This window comes from Callionymus lyra, chromosome 7 (genome assembly GCF_982586985.1).
Source record: "Callionymus lyra chromosome 7, fCalLyr1.hap1.1, whole genome shotgun sequence".
In the NCBI taxonomy this organism is placed as follows: Eukaryota; Metazoa; Chordata; class Actinopteri; order Syngnathiformes; family Callionymidae; genus Callionymus; species Callionymus lyra.
The window spans coordinates 16,876,883-16,891,649 of record NC_141824.1 but is presented as its reverse complement, the minus strand read 5'-3'; the positions used below and the strand labels follow the sequence as shown (position 1 = coordinate 16,891,649).

The 14,767-nt window shown below is 43.8% G+C and overlaps 1 protein-coding gene across 1 annotated transcript; it reads right to left on the bottom strand.

Annotated features, from left to right (window-relative positions):
- Positions 1 to 274: 274 nt before the first annotated feature.
- Positions 275 to 3,610, bottom strand: LOC148075248 (uncharacterized). Its single transcript, XM_087794907.1, has one exon. It carries the CDS (start codon positions 3,608 to 3,610, stop codon positions 275 to 277), a length of 3,336 nt encoding a protein of 1,111 aa, XP_087651033.1.
- Positions 3,611 to 14,767: the final 11,157 nt, after the last annotated feature.

Genomic DNA, 14,767 nt, shown 5'->3' with positions numbered 1-14,767 from the left:
GACACCAGTCTGTGGGACCCCACTGTGTTATCATCTACCCGAGCATGTTGAGAGGAAATGGCTGCTGCGTATACCCTCAGTGTGGCAGGAGACCGGCCACTGTCCAATAGTGACTGGAGGAACTCCAGAATCTTTGGGACTGAACAGTGCACAGGGTCCTCACCCCTGTCTGAACACCATGCAGTAAACAGTTGCCACCTATTTGCATACTGCAGCCGTGTAGAAGGCGCCCTGGCATTTAGTATAGTGTCGCAGACAGCATCTGAACACTGCGTCAGAAGCGGGTTGGGCCCTGCAGCGGCCAGACCCATAGTTGCAGGCGAAGAGGGTCGGGATGCCAAATCTGGCCCTCTAGCTGAGACAGGAGATCGTTCCTGTCGGGGAGGCGCCATGGTGAGCTGCGGCAGAGCCTGCGCAGCAGTGGAAACCATGTTCTCCCTGGCCAGAAGGGGGCTACCAACAGCAGCCTGTGACCCTGCTGGAGGACCCTCTGCAGTGTTGAGAATATCAGAGGTATTGGGGGAAAAGCGTAGAGGAGACCTTCTGGCCAGTCGTGCGCAAGAGCATCCTGGCCCAGAGGACTGCTTTCCTCCTTCAGGGAGAACCAGAGGGGACAATGGGTCGACTCCCTTGTGGCAAACAGATCTACCTCTGCTCTGCCGAATGTGTCCCAGATATTGAGCACCACCTCTGGGTGAAGCCGCCATTCCCCCGATGGGGGCTTGCCCCGAGAGAGCAGGTCTGCGACCTGATTCCGGTCCCCGGGCAAATACATTGCTCTTAGGCTGGCCAGGCGTGGAGCCGCCCACAGCAAGAGGTCCCGGGATGCTTGCAACAGCTGTGCAGACCGGGTGCCCCCCTGGTGGTTTATATGCGATACGGTCGACACATTGTCTGACCGCACAAGCACATGTCGCCCTCTCAGGAAGGGGAGAAAGTAGTGCAGGGCCATATACACAGCTCGTAGCTCTAGAACATTGATGTGCACCGAGCAGTCTCGAGCAGACCACAGCCCCTGGGCTGTACGGTTTTGCCACACTGCACCCCACCCTGAGAGGGAGGCGTCTGTTGTGATGGCCTCTCGGCGGAATGCAACCAAACCCATCTGCACGCCCTGGAGGAGAAAACCTCTCTCTCTCCATGGAGCCAGAGCAAGAAGGCAACGGTGTGAGACCTTGAGTCTCCTGTGCCGGTGCCACCTGACATCCAAATGAAAGTCGTTCAGCCACCTCTGAAGGGGGCGTAGCGACAACAGCCCCAAAGGGACCACGGTGGCGGCAGCAGTCAGTTTGCCTAGGAGTCGTAGGAACTCCACGTAATGCAACCACGTGCCCCTGCGAAAGAGGGGAAGGAGGCGGAGGATGTCGTCCACCCGCTGTGGTGAAGGCCAGGCCTTCATTGAAACTGTATCGAGAGTTATCCCGAGAAAAATTGTCCTCTGTGAGGGAACTAGGCAACTCTTTGTAGAGTTCACCCTGAGACCTAGTCGAGACACATGGGAAAGGAGGCTTGTGGTGTCCAGGGTCGCCCGAGACCGGGACGAAGCACAGATGAGCCAATCGTCTAGGTAGGGCAGGATCTTCATGCCCTGCGACTGCAGGGGCGAAAGGGCTGCCATTACAACCCTGGTAAATACCCGTGGCGAAAGGGAGAGGCCGAACGGGAGCACCCTGAACTGAAAATGACGTCCCTGAAAGGCGAACCTCAGGAACCGTCTGTGGTGTTGTGCTATGGGCACATGAAAGTAAGCATCCTTCAGGTCTATTGAAGTAAACCACTCCTGCCTGGAGACAGTGCGCAGAACCTCTGCAGGGCTGAGCATGTGGAATCTCAAGACTTTCAGGAACTTGTTGACTCCCCTTAGGTCGAGGATAGGGCGGAGTCCGCCATCTCTCTTTGCAACCAGAAAATAAGTCGAGTAGACCCCTCCTGGTTGTAACAGGGGATCTATCTGCTCGATTGCACCCTTGTCCAGGAGGACGGACAACTCCTGGGTGAGGGTTTGGGCTTTTGCCGGGTCGCATATGATGGTCATCTTGACCCGGCCAATGGTTGGGGGCCGGCGTCGGAACTGAAGCTTGTACCCGTTGGTCAAGGTGGAGAGCACCCAAGGGTCCCGGGTGGAAGCAGCCCAATAGCTGAGCTGCTGTTGGGAAAAACAGCCGACGGCCGACCCCAATGCCTCAGCGCTGGGTCCCCCGGCCTCGAAAGGCTCTGGGGGTACGACGGACAGTATGTGGGGCCTGAGGTTGCCTAGAGGGCAGCCGCTCAGGGGCTCGAAGGTCTGTGCCGCCTGCTGAGCAGGCTGTGGGCTTGGGCGCTGAGACCTGAGGTAGCCTCTGGGGTAAGCCTGTGGCTGAGAACGGCGCTGGGGGGGAGCTGAAGATCCCCTAGGTCTGCCCGGAGGAGGCCGACTCCTGTGAAGCCCGGACAGCTGCTGTTGAGTCTGTCTGGCTTGGACAGTTCGTTCAAGTGCCTCTAGCGCTGCAGGTCCAAACAGTTCCCCCGGTTCCACTGGAACACTGCGGAGGGTTCTCCTGCATGCCTCTGTCAGAGGTGATTGTGCCAGCCAGACCTGGCGGCGAGCCTGGACAAGAGTAGACATCAACCGCCCCAGCTCTCTAGACATCAGCGCGAATGCCTGCAGGGAAGCGTCGCTGAAATTATGGACGGAAGCATCCAGTGGGGTCTCCTGTATAGATGCTGATAAAGCAAGCATCAGGTGGGACATAGAATTACCTATGCGTCCCATGCGTGCCGCTGCGTCATAGGTTTTGGAGAGCAGGTCATCTGTTACCCGACACTGGGAACGAGGACACCTCACATCCGGTCTCAGCGCCTCATCGGGTGAGACAATTAACGCAGCTATTGCCGGCTCGACGGCTGGTATGCGGCCCAACCCAAACTTGGGTGCATCCTGCATGGCTGCCAGGGTCCGGGCGTCTGAGTTTGCACGAGAGAGGGCTCTAGTGTCCCTCCAGCATGCATGCAACTCTCTCAAATATTCGTTAGATGGAGGCACAGTAAAGTTGACGGGAGCTGATCCGCGTCTGAAAAAGGCACTGGCCGAAGCTGGCTGAGCCTGCGGGATATCCAACTGCAGGCGAGCCAGGGCCGTACGAATGATGGCCCCCATAGAGCCGTCTCCAGAACCGACAGTAGAGCTGTGGGCTGAAGAACGGGAGGCCGCCGCAGAGGCGTGGGAGGCTACACGCTGTGGTACCACCTCCTCTCCATATTCGGCGAACTCAGTGGCTGAAGCTGCCATGGAGATTATATCTTCCTCCGGTTCCAAGATGGCTGGAGGAGGAGCAAGATCACCCAACTCTCTTTCACCAGTCCCAGACTTGAAGGCCAGGAAGAAGGATCTCATTTGATCAACTTCCTCCGTTAATTGGTCCACCTTGGAAGCAAGTCCGGACTCTCTAACCTTCTTCCTAGAAGTGGGGCCTCTAGTCTCAGCAGCCCGCCGTTTAGATCGGCGGGATTGAGCTGGAGTCTGCCGCTGGGCTGAGGTTAACTGCTCGGGCAACGAAACGAGGCCCAACAGTTGCTCTACCTCAGCAAGTCTGGCAGCCCTTATTCCCCGGGGCATGAAGCTGCAGTTCATGCAGGGATCTTCTGAAAGACCTTCCCTCAGATGCTCGAGACCAAGGCATGAGGGGCACATATCGTGGCCGTCTTCGGGCTGCAGAGAAGCCATACAGACCGAGCAGGAGTGGCCGCCAAGCATGTTAGCAACAGGCGAAGGCCACAGAGAAAAACAACAAACGCTGGGAGCGGGGGCGAAAGCGCAGCCTTCACCAACGAGTGTTTACATATATGAGAGGAGTATACAAACGCTGGGAGCGGGTGCGAAAACACAGCCTTCACCAACGAGTGTTTACATGTATGTGAGAAGTATTACAAACGCTGGGAGCGGGTGCGAAAACACAGCCTTCACCAACGAGTGTTTACACATGTGGGATGAAGTAGCACAAATGCTGGGATAGGAAGCGAATACGCAGTCGTCCCCAACAAATATGAGGAATCCACTTCGGTAGCTGAAGGCAGCAGTACAAATGTTGGAAGAGAAAACACTGTCTTGACCAACAAATGTAAGGAACCAAGAGTGAAAAAGTTGCACCGGCACTCAAGGGCAGTTTGTACCGATATATAAACAAAGAATACCAAGCCGGGAGAGGGAGCGAACACACTTCGTCACCGAAAGAAATCAACTACAACCAGTGGCGGGTACAGCAGGTTGTACTGATATTCAAAGATATATAATGAAGAGTACAAAGTCGGGAGGGGGAGCGAACCCACTTAGTCACCGAAATAAATCAAATACAACCAATGGCGAGTACAGCAAGTTGTACTGATATTCAAGATATATAATAAAGAGTACAAGTCGGGAGAGGGAGCGAACCCACTTCGTCACCGAAATAAATCAAATACAACCAATGGCGAGTACAGCAGGTTGTACTGATATTCAAAGCTATATAATAAAGAGTACAAAGTCGGGAGAGGGAGTGAACCCACTTCGTCACCGAAATAAAACAAAATACAACCAATGGCGAGCACAACAGGTTGTAATGATATTCAATGAAAAGAAAATTGGTACTCAGCCAAACGAAGACGATCTCCGGACGTTTCCACGGCGAACCGCTACAACTTCTCCGGGTCGAAAGTTCGTTGCAGTCTCTGGAGGGCGAAAGTTTCGCAGCTCCGACAGAAGTCGCGTGACTACCGGCAACGAAAGAGCTAGTCCTTGAGCTAGCCCGGTGACATGCTACTTGCGCAGCGAGAAGATGAAAAGGAACAGATCCTCTGATGTCACCGGAAGTTATACCCCTTCCGGGGTCATCAGGGGTCACAGGTGACTTTGTTGGTATTAAACTCGAACTGCGCATGCGCGAGATGGATACATTCAGTGCTTGAAGCACCGCCTCTGGCGGTCAGTAGGGACGAAATAGAACACGTTAAAAGTGAAAAACTCCACACCAGCCAAAAGTGTCGCACAACTGACGATAGAACAAATAAAAGCAACAGGGATTCTACAGCAGCATGTAGTCGACAGACTAAACAAAGAAATGAAAATGTGTGCTATAATCGTATAAATTAGTTTATATGAATATGAAATCTGATGAATATACTTTTTTTTGGTATTAAAACTGATAATATAATGGCTGTCTTTGGTTATACGTGGGCTGTGGCAAATCATTGAAAATCTCCTAATAAATATATTTAAAAAAAAAAACAACTATAAACTGGTTCAGTTATGGAGTGGTGAAATAAAAATGTTTTATTATGAACTATGAACGGAGTTAATTGAACTAGTTTACCTAGAAAATGAACTTTTCCAACACTGCCCCTAGTGGCTACTCCTTTAAACCTTTCTATGATTCAGAGACTCACTCAGATGTGTTGGACTCAGGGATCATATTCAGCCAAACCACAGTTCGCACAAACATCACAACCAGCAACAAGGTCGATCCTATCTCAGCAAAAACAACAAGAAACTTGAGAATAAAAGGTTAGAAAACAACCATAAATAAAACTTAAATGAATAGAATATTGAAGATGTAGTTGAAAGAAGCACCAGAGGGAGCAGAGGGAGGTCCTTGAGTGAAAACCAAATGCCTCTCTGAGAAAAACTAAATAAGTGAAAGTGTTTTTTCACCTTCTTCAGCTGCTACAAGTGGAAAGTGGCTGTTGTTCTGTTTCCTGCAGGCAGAAGATTATTCAGGGGATTTACAAAAGCAGTCGTCGTGACAACAGCTCTTGTTGAACATCTTGAACATTTGCTGGAGTTCAAGTCCTCGGGTCACCAGACAGCCGTGTGCGTCCGTGTGAAGGATCAGACGCTCGGTCCGTGTTCACGCTCACGACCGCCTCGTTCTAATGAGCGAATTAGTTTCTGATCCAGATTATATCGTCGCTGACGGACGAGGCGACGCGTCTGTTGCCTCAACGAGGAGACGACGTTCGTTTCATCGGGAGATTATCTGATGCGAAAGATGAACTTATGTACACTATTTATACACACATTATGATACCTAAACAAACTGCCTCAGATTCAAATCAGACTCACCGGAGTGTGAGAAATCTTCTGACTGGAAAAACTATTTATCAACAATTTAATATTGATTGATAAAGTTTATCCATCTATCTAGATATCTATCTTGCAAGGACTGTCTCATATGTTTCATAAGAAAAGATCATGTAATCATTGAAGGACGAAGAAAAGTGTTTTGAAAGAATTTCCTTTTTTTGGAATATGTCACAATGAAAGACTTGCCACATCATTTGGAGGTACAGAAGTAAGAACAACTAAATGTATAAATATGTGTACTTTTTATCATTCTGAATGAAAAGTACGATGATCAGTGTTTTTTATTTAATTTCTTTTAAATATATTTTTGGGTGTGAGGGGTTTGTTTTTTTGTTTTCGGTTTCGTCATATTGGAAATTTATGTCTGAATGTTAAAACCAAAAAGGCTCAATTTTTTTAATAGTTTTAAAAACCAATAATAACAAAAGCAACAATACATAAAGATAATAATAAATAACAATAAAGCAATAATGATCATTTAAAAAAAAATATATATATGAATATTAAAATATTAAAAAACAATCAACATGTATAAACAACAATAACTATTGGATTTTTTAATATATTTTTTTTTTTTTTTTTTTATTAACCCTTGTTTTATCCAAGGGTCAAGTTGACTCAGAGGATTTAAAGACCTGACCTCAGGGGACAAACTCCAGCGAGCAGCACAAAAAAGAGCCAATAATAAACACAATAAACTTAAAAAACAATCAAATAATGTAGAAACTGCTAAACCATAAGCAACAATTAACTCAATGCAAGTACATTGAGCAAAAAACAATAATCAAAACAAGTCAAATGTAAAAGACAAACTAACAAATGCATTAAAATGTACTAAAAAACAGAAAGAAATGAATGAAAATAAAGAAACATAATGGACATAATTGTCCAAATGAGAGAATAAGCTCCACATGAACAACAAGGGCCAGAAAAAAAGTATAAATGTAATAAAGTGAAAAATCTGGATGGAAATAGCTAAAAAACAACAACGAAAAAAATAAAAAATAAAATCCAGTGAAGAGAGTAGCTCGACTTGAGATGTTCTGCACTTTTTACATTTGAGAAAAAGAAACCACCGACAGATTAGTGCGAATCATTTCAACGACATTTTTCTTCCATTTCACGGCGAAGAATCCGAGACGAGCCTCGGAGCACCGGCCAAGTTCTGGAGAGAACGAGGCATATCTGTGGTCTTCAACCGCGTGAGTGTGTGTTTTTGCAAGTGTGTGTGTGTGTGAGAAAAGGGGGAACCTGAGGGGGGGGCTCAGCTACATCCGCCTGCAAATGCCAGCCGACACGAGTGAGTCAGGAGCGCGCGAGTAATCCGTCATCGTCTCATGGTTATGAGATGTTTTAAAGTGGATGAGGTGGATTTGTTGCGCTGACTCAGCGGTTTCGCCTTGAGCCGGAGTCCGACGACCGTCGACGCGTTTAAACGCAGAGGGGACGATGATGTTCTGCGATGACGTGGTGATTTGCTTACAGAGAATGATTTGAATTCGACAGAACCAAAATTTGTTATGGACCTTGATCTTTAAAGTATATACTTTATTGAGTATTGTTCTGATTGTTTAAGCGCTTTGTGACCCTGGTCTGGAAAAGCACTATACAAATAAAAATTCCTTACTTACTTACTTACATGGTATTGTTTCTGAGCAGGATTTTTGGTCAGAAGACCAAGATAAAAGGAAGCATTGTAAAACACTGAGGCACGTGCACGGCTCTTGACTCTTGGCTCAGGTCAGATGTGGGGTCATGAACTCGGCTCATAAAGTGACGACCAGGTCCGGCTCCCGGGTCATTCTGGCCAGTGCAGGGGAAGATCCTCCAGAGAGGAAACGGACAAAGAGACTAGAAATATAAATCTGGAGTGTGAAAGATCCGGGCGTGTCCAGAGATCAGATAAGAGGGCACCGCGGGGGGGTGTGGCGGGGGGGTGATGACAGACGAGGGAATCTCACCGGCATCCATCGCACCTGTCACAGTGACTAATTTCCACGTGGGAGTCGGGCTCCAGCGAGGCGACCGTCTCGGGTCAAAGGAGCCGCTCGGGTTACAGCGAGGTCCTGGACTCTGGCTGTGAGATAATGACCGTTCGCTTACATGACGCGCCGCATTCCTGGCAACGGAAGCCACACGTCTGATCAATCACGCCGGGAGACGACGCCGCCTTTTGTCCGAGGAATGCGCCTTAATCCGAGGAGCGGCCCCGAAAAACAACCGGAGCTCCGTTAATGAGGAGCGACGTGTTTCCCCCCGAAAAAAAACTAGCTCCGCCATGACTTGACGATGACTTGTGAAGACGTTCCAATGATGTGAATCAACAGAGGGATGAACAGAGCGGAGCTAACGGTTAGCATCGCGGCGGGAAGGATGAAGCCGTCGTGCAACACGGACGGACGTTTATCGAGCGTCCCGACGTCGATACGTGTCCTGTTGCTGCAGATCCATGCCAGAAACCCACCGGTATTATTGAACCACTTTTATCCCTCTATCTCTGGCTATCGGAGGAATTAAAACGGCCACATTATTTTCAGCATCTGAGGTCCTTGTGAGGTTCTCCAGCCAGAGTGGAGCCACCAAACAGCAGCACTCTCAAAATAAGACGATGAATATTCAGGTTTTATCAGTAGCCATTAGCTCGGGCGTGGGAAAAGTGCAGCTTGGGGGCCACCTTGGATTGGATCTAGGCAGCAGTCATAAGGTCAAAGACCAGATCTGTACAGTAAAAATTGTTTCTGGCAGATAACAATCGTTTTGTTTGCTTTTAACTTTAAATTTCTTTAGTTATTTTGTCCGTTTCTGTCTGTTTTTTGTCCTTTTGCTTTCTTGCCCGTCAAAATATTTGGAGGTAATATTTAGATCATAATTAAAAACGTTTTTTTGTATATAATTTAAACTAAATTAATGGTATATTTAGGTTTATTTTTCGATTATTTAAAAAAAAAAAAAGGTTTGGCCTTTTTCCCTTTGGCTTGACGGTCCAGTTTATAATGTATGAGGCTTCAGAATATTTAGTAGTTGAATTAAACCTTTAAAATCTTGAAACTTTTTTTCAAGCATTGAATTATTTTACATCATTTGTTATAATTCAATTCGATTGTTTCTTTATTTAAATGTTACTTTGTTTTTATTTAAAACAGCGTTTAAAATTCCAATTAAATTCATTTTAATTCAATATAACCACTTTCGTACAATAGTCCAAAACGTTTCTATATTGAATTAAAAAAGCAACAAATTAAGAATGAATGAATTTAGAAGACAAATGTATTGATTATTTAAACTCTATATGTGTAAAATCATTCATTTTGAAATTATTTGAATTTATTTTTTTTCAATAATTGGAGAAAATACAAAAATAAATATTGAAATTGTTGAATATTCTTGTTAAAATCAATGCTTAAAAACTAACATCTGACGGCTCTGTTCTACATCCATACTAAAGTGGCCCCTGAGGAAACGGTTAAGACGATGATTTATCACGAGCTTCTACTTTGAGTGACAGATCAGATCCGAGCTCCGGATCTTCACCAGCGACTTCGAGGGCGCGGCGGCAACAACGGTTTCAAAAGAGGCGCCGGCGTCATCGTCCACGCAGTCGTGCGCCCTCAAGGTGATCTTCTCGTCCACGAGGATCATCCGTCTTCGGAAAATTGTTTTTACACAGGATTCCTGTCACCTCCAGACTGGAGCGAGATATTGATGAAGCGGCATTATCTCTTCATTTGAGGGAAGGTCACAGTTTGCATTATGACGCACTTCCGAGATGATTCTTTCGACTCCGCCGACTTTTGATGAAGACCAGAGCAGCCGGTGGAAGAAGCAACTGAAGGATACACACGAGGACTTCGAGTCAGGGCTTGAAAAAAAAAGTTTTTTACTTCATACGAGCAAGAAATTTGATGTTTATTGTGGTACAAAAGTGTTGATGGTTCAACATCTTTCTCAATTCATTTTTATCTTAAGTGTCTTCTTATAACGAAGTTATCTCAAGAAGTTTAAATTAACATCCATACCGTAATTATAATATGAACCAAAAACTAGACAAATTCTGTTTTGATCGACATGTTTTTTGAGTCGGCGATTGAATGATGCTACATGCTAACGTTAGCCTTGATAATGCTAACGCAAGAAGCTCAGGCGATGCAAAAATATGAAAAGGAAAATGACGCCAATAGACTAGCAGATAGATAAATAAAAACAAAATAAAAACATAATCAGGAGTGTCAACTCTAATGCATCGTTGACCAGGTTAAGCACTTATAATAATTATCTAAAAAACATTTCTCACGGCACAATCAAATCAAATTTTCCATTAATCGTAATTATAACCCACTATTAATTTGATTCATTATTTGAACACATTTTTTTATTTATGATTGTTAACTACCAGCGGGAGAGAGTGCAAATAAATAATAATAAAACTAAATGAAAAGAACTGATATAATATATATATATATATATATATATATATATATATATATATATATATATATATATATTATGACTGAAAATGTTATGAAAGATGAATAGATGATCCATGAATCAGAAAAACTGATGGTCCATTCAAAGGGAATAATAGAAAAGTAACTGAATTATAGGAAGCCCTGGAGGTGACATGAATGGATTTTTTTTTTCCTTTCTTTCTCCAGATATTTGTATCTAAAAATACATCTAATGATCCTACGCTTTCTATAAGAACCAACCCTCACAACTCATGCGAAGACAAGGTCAATATCATGGACCATTTATCTTCATTTAGGGACGACTCACGGAGAGATTCTTTCCATCTTAGCCGGGAATTCTATTATTTTTGTGCTATTCTTTTTTTTTTAATCAGAATCTATAACGCGCAGCAACCTCGCCGTGGACGGTGTCGGAACATTCAGGAAGTGATTCACTCGGAAAATGTTTCACAGCTTGATCCTGTGATTCGAAATTTGAAGCAGAAGATCGAGTCGTTCATCGTTCGATAATTCTTGCAGCTTTTTGTCGATTATTTAATCGCTTGATCATCAATTAATAACAAACAAATGATTGATGCAAAATGTACACAATGATGTAAACATCAGATGATATTTGTTCTGGTTATGATCACAGAAACGAAAAGTGAGCAAAGGTTTTTCTCGAAAACATCCGTGACTCACGTTCCTCGACTCCTCACGAGAAGAACCTCTCAGATGTTGGTGAAGGTCGTTTCAGAGAGAGAAAGAAAAAAAACGCTGACGCTCTCTGAGGTGGTTTAACAATCCTGCGGGTCCCGCGGGTGAAAAAAAAACCCGCCGCCTGGTCCCGAAACCGCTTGGGCCCCGGGTTCTGCTTCTCGTCCTCTGCCAGAGGAGACGGCGCCGGCAGCTGAGAAAACATCTCGGTGGAGCCCGAGAGCGAGCCAACAGCTGGAATAATAAACGCCGTGATTTAAGGAGCTTTTAAATCAGAGCTACACAAATAATGAGGAGAATATGAGCGTCAGGACCGGCCCACGGTTAGGTCATGCAGCAGGAGAGTCCATTTTCTCTGCTCACGCTGAAAGGTAATTTTAGTCAACGGGTCATAAGAATCGGGTCGGCTTCAGCGACTACATCAGCGCTTCAGCCAAGTTGTTTTCACATAAAACATGAGGTGGTTTTCAGACGACAAAACTACTTCCTTTCGTCTGTTAATTCATCTACGAAAGAAGTCAATCTGCTGAGGTGTCTAAATCTAGCAGAGAGTCAATATGGAGGATCGAATGGCACCTTCATCTAGTGATTAATAGGGTTTCATTATACAGTTGATGAGGTGTCATGATGATGTTGATGAAGTTTCATGATACAGTTGACGAAGTTTTATGATAAAGTTGATGAGGTTTCATGATTTAGTTGATGAGGTTTCATGATATAGTTGATGTTTCATGATACAATTAATGAGGTTTCATGATAAAGTTGATGTTTCATGATACAATTAGTGAGGCTTCATGATACAATTAATGAGGTTTCATGATAAAGTTGATGTTTCATGATACAATTAGTGAGGCTTCATGATAAAGTTGATGATGTTTCATGATACAGTTTATGTTTCATGATACAATCAGTGAGGCTTCATGATAAAGTTGATGAGGTTTCATGAGATAGTATATGTTTCATGATACAGTAAATGAGGTTTCATGATAAAGTTGATGAAGTTTCATGATGCAGTTGATGTTTCATGATACAATTAGTAAGGCTTCATGATAAAGTTGATGAGGTTTCATGATATAGTTGATGTTTCATGCTACAGTTAATGAGGTTTCATGATAAAGTTGATGTTTCATGATACAGTTAATGAGGTTTCATGATAAAGTTGATGAAGTTTCATGATACAGTTGATGTTTCATGATACAAATAGTTAGGCTTCATGATAAAGTTGATGAGGTTTCATGATATAGTTGATGTTTCATGATACAGTTAATGAGGTTTCATGATAAAGTTGATGAGGTTTCATGATACAGTTGATGTTTCATGATACAGTTAATGAGGTTTCATGATTCAGTTAATGAGGTTTCATGATACAGTTAATAAGGTTTCATGATAAAGTTGATGAAGTTTCATGATACAGTTAATAAGGTTTCATTATAAAGTTGATGAAGTTTCATGATATATTTCATTAGGTTTAATAATGGTGTTGATGAGGTTTTATGATATACTTGGTGTTTCATGATACAGTTAATGCGGTTTCATGATACAGTTGATGAAGTTTCATGGCACAGTTGATGAAGTTTCATGATACAGTTAATTAAGTTTCATGGTACAATTGAGGAGGTCTCATGATAAAGTTTAAGAGGTTGAATGATACAGTTGATGAGGTTTCATGAAAAAGATGATGAGGTTTCATGAAACAGTTAATGAAGTTTCATGATACAGGTGATAACCGTTGATGATGATACACTATCTTAATCTTTAAAGCCACTCAATACTCCTGTAATATTTCCCTTCAAAAAAAAAAAAAGGAAAATCATTCAGAGTAAACGTTGTCTCATCATAAATTCCTACAGGACCTGAACACACCATCAGCCATTATCTGTAATCAAGTCCTGCTGCCAAAAAACGGGAAACTTTCCTGTGAATTCCGACTTAAACGTCCAAACTGTTGGGCCATTATCCAGTCTCTCCATAGAGGGAAAAGACTTGCACAGCACACACCAAAACCTTTTGACTTGGCAGAGAAGCAAGAGCTTGTGTTCTGAGAGTTTAAAGTCAAATCACATCTGAAAGCAGATTTAATTAATCTCCGCTCAAAACTCAGACGAGGACACACACAGAGCTGTTAGTTTCCAGAAGGTCGTGGAGTTCGCGGTTCATTAAACTGTCCAAACAGCAGAAGAATGAGAAATAAACGTGTGAAGATGAAATGTAATTAAGAGATTTTCAATCGGCTGTTTGCCCACATTTATGGATTTGTGTTCGACACGAGGACAGGAGGAGGACGAGTCCAGTTTCAGAGCCTGAGATTCCTGACTGGAGGACAGACGAGTCCTGACTCCGGAGATGAACTCTCACTCAATTATTATACGGAGACCTGGACATGAGTCGCTCACACTGCTGACCGGGTTTAACTTCTTCAACAGCACGCAAGTCTCAGTTAGGACAGGAAACAGGAAGTGAATTCAATTGTTTCAACGACTCCTTGAAGCAATTTATGTGACCTTTGACCTGCTCAATCATCAACGATAGATGATAAATATTGATGACAACATCAGCTCTTAAGCGCCCTCTTGTGTCCAGACCCTGTAAAAAACTAAAATGAAAACCCAAAAAATAAAAAAATAAAATGGATACACTTAACTGTCCCAAACATTTTTTTCGGGGCTTTGATATTCAACAGCATTGTACTGATTATATATTTTTGGGCTTCTAAATGAAATTACATTATTATAATAGTTCGTTTACGTGTTAGATTTCAATAAAGTATGTTAAATAAAATAGTTGTATTATTTTGAAATACAATTTGTTCAATTTTATGTTTCAATTAAACTTCAGGACACTAGATGGCAGCAGTCATTACCTCCATCGCTCAAGCTAAAGGAACAATGAATTCCAGTTATCCAAGTGAAGACTGAGGACGAGAGGATACAGTCGACACCAGCAGCTTTTAAAACGTTCAAAAGTTTGTATATATTTTGTTTAAAACAACTGAAAGCAGTTACGACTTCGTCATGAGTCATGTGGTCTGTACTCGGACAATAATACAAATAGATTCTTACTTACGTTACTACAGTATCACGATACATCGTAAGCACCCCACGGTGACATGGACTGACACCAACACAGTCTCATAACGACCTTCAGTTCTCTACACAAGTCAGTTTGTAGCTTCTGAGCTCAACACCACCATATAGAGTTCTTACAACTACAATTACAGCCGGTTCATCCAGTTCCTGTCATTAGCTTGTTTCCTAACTGGATGATTGACAGATGTAGATTAGGTCAGTTTATTAAACTCAGTCAGTTCGGACTCTTACGACCAGATCTGTGGTTCTGGTCTTAAAATAAATCTGCACTTCCTGTCTGACCAATGGGTCGGGAAGGGGTTTCAGAACCGAGCTGATGCCAGGACGACATGTGGAGCGGTTAATTAAGATTTGCGTGCACGTGAAGCCGAGCCAGCGCACGACATCCAACACACAACAACAACAACAACGCAGATTAACCACGG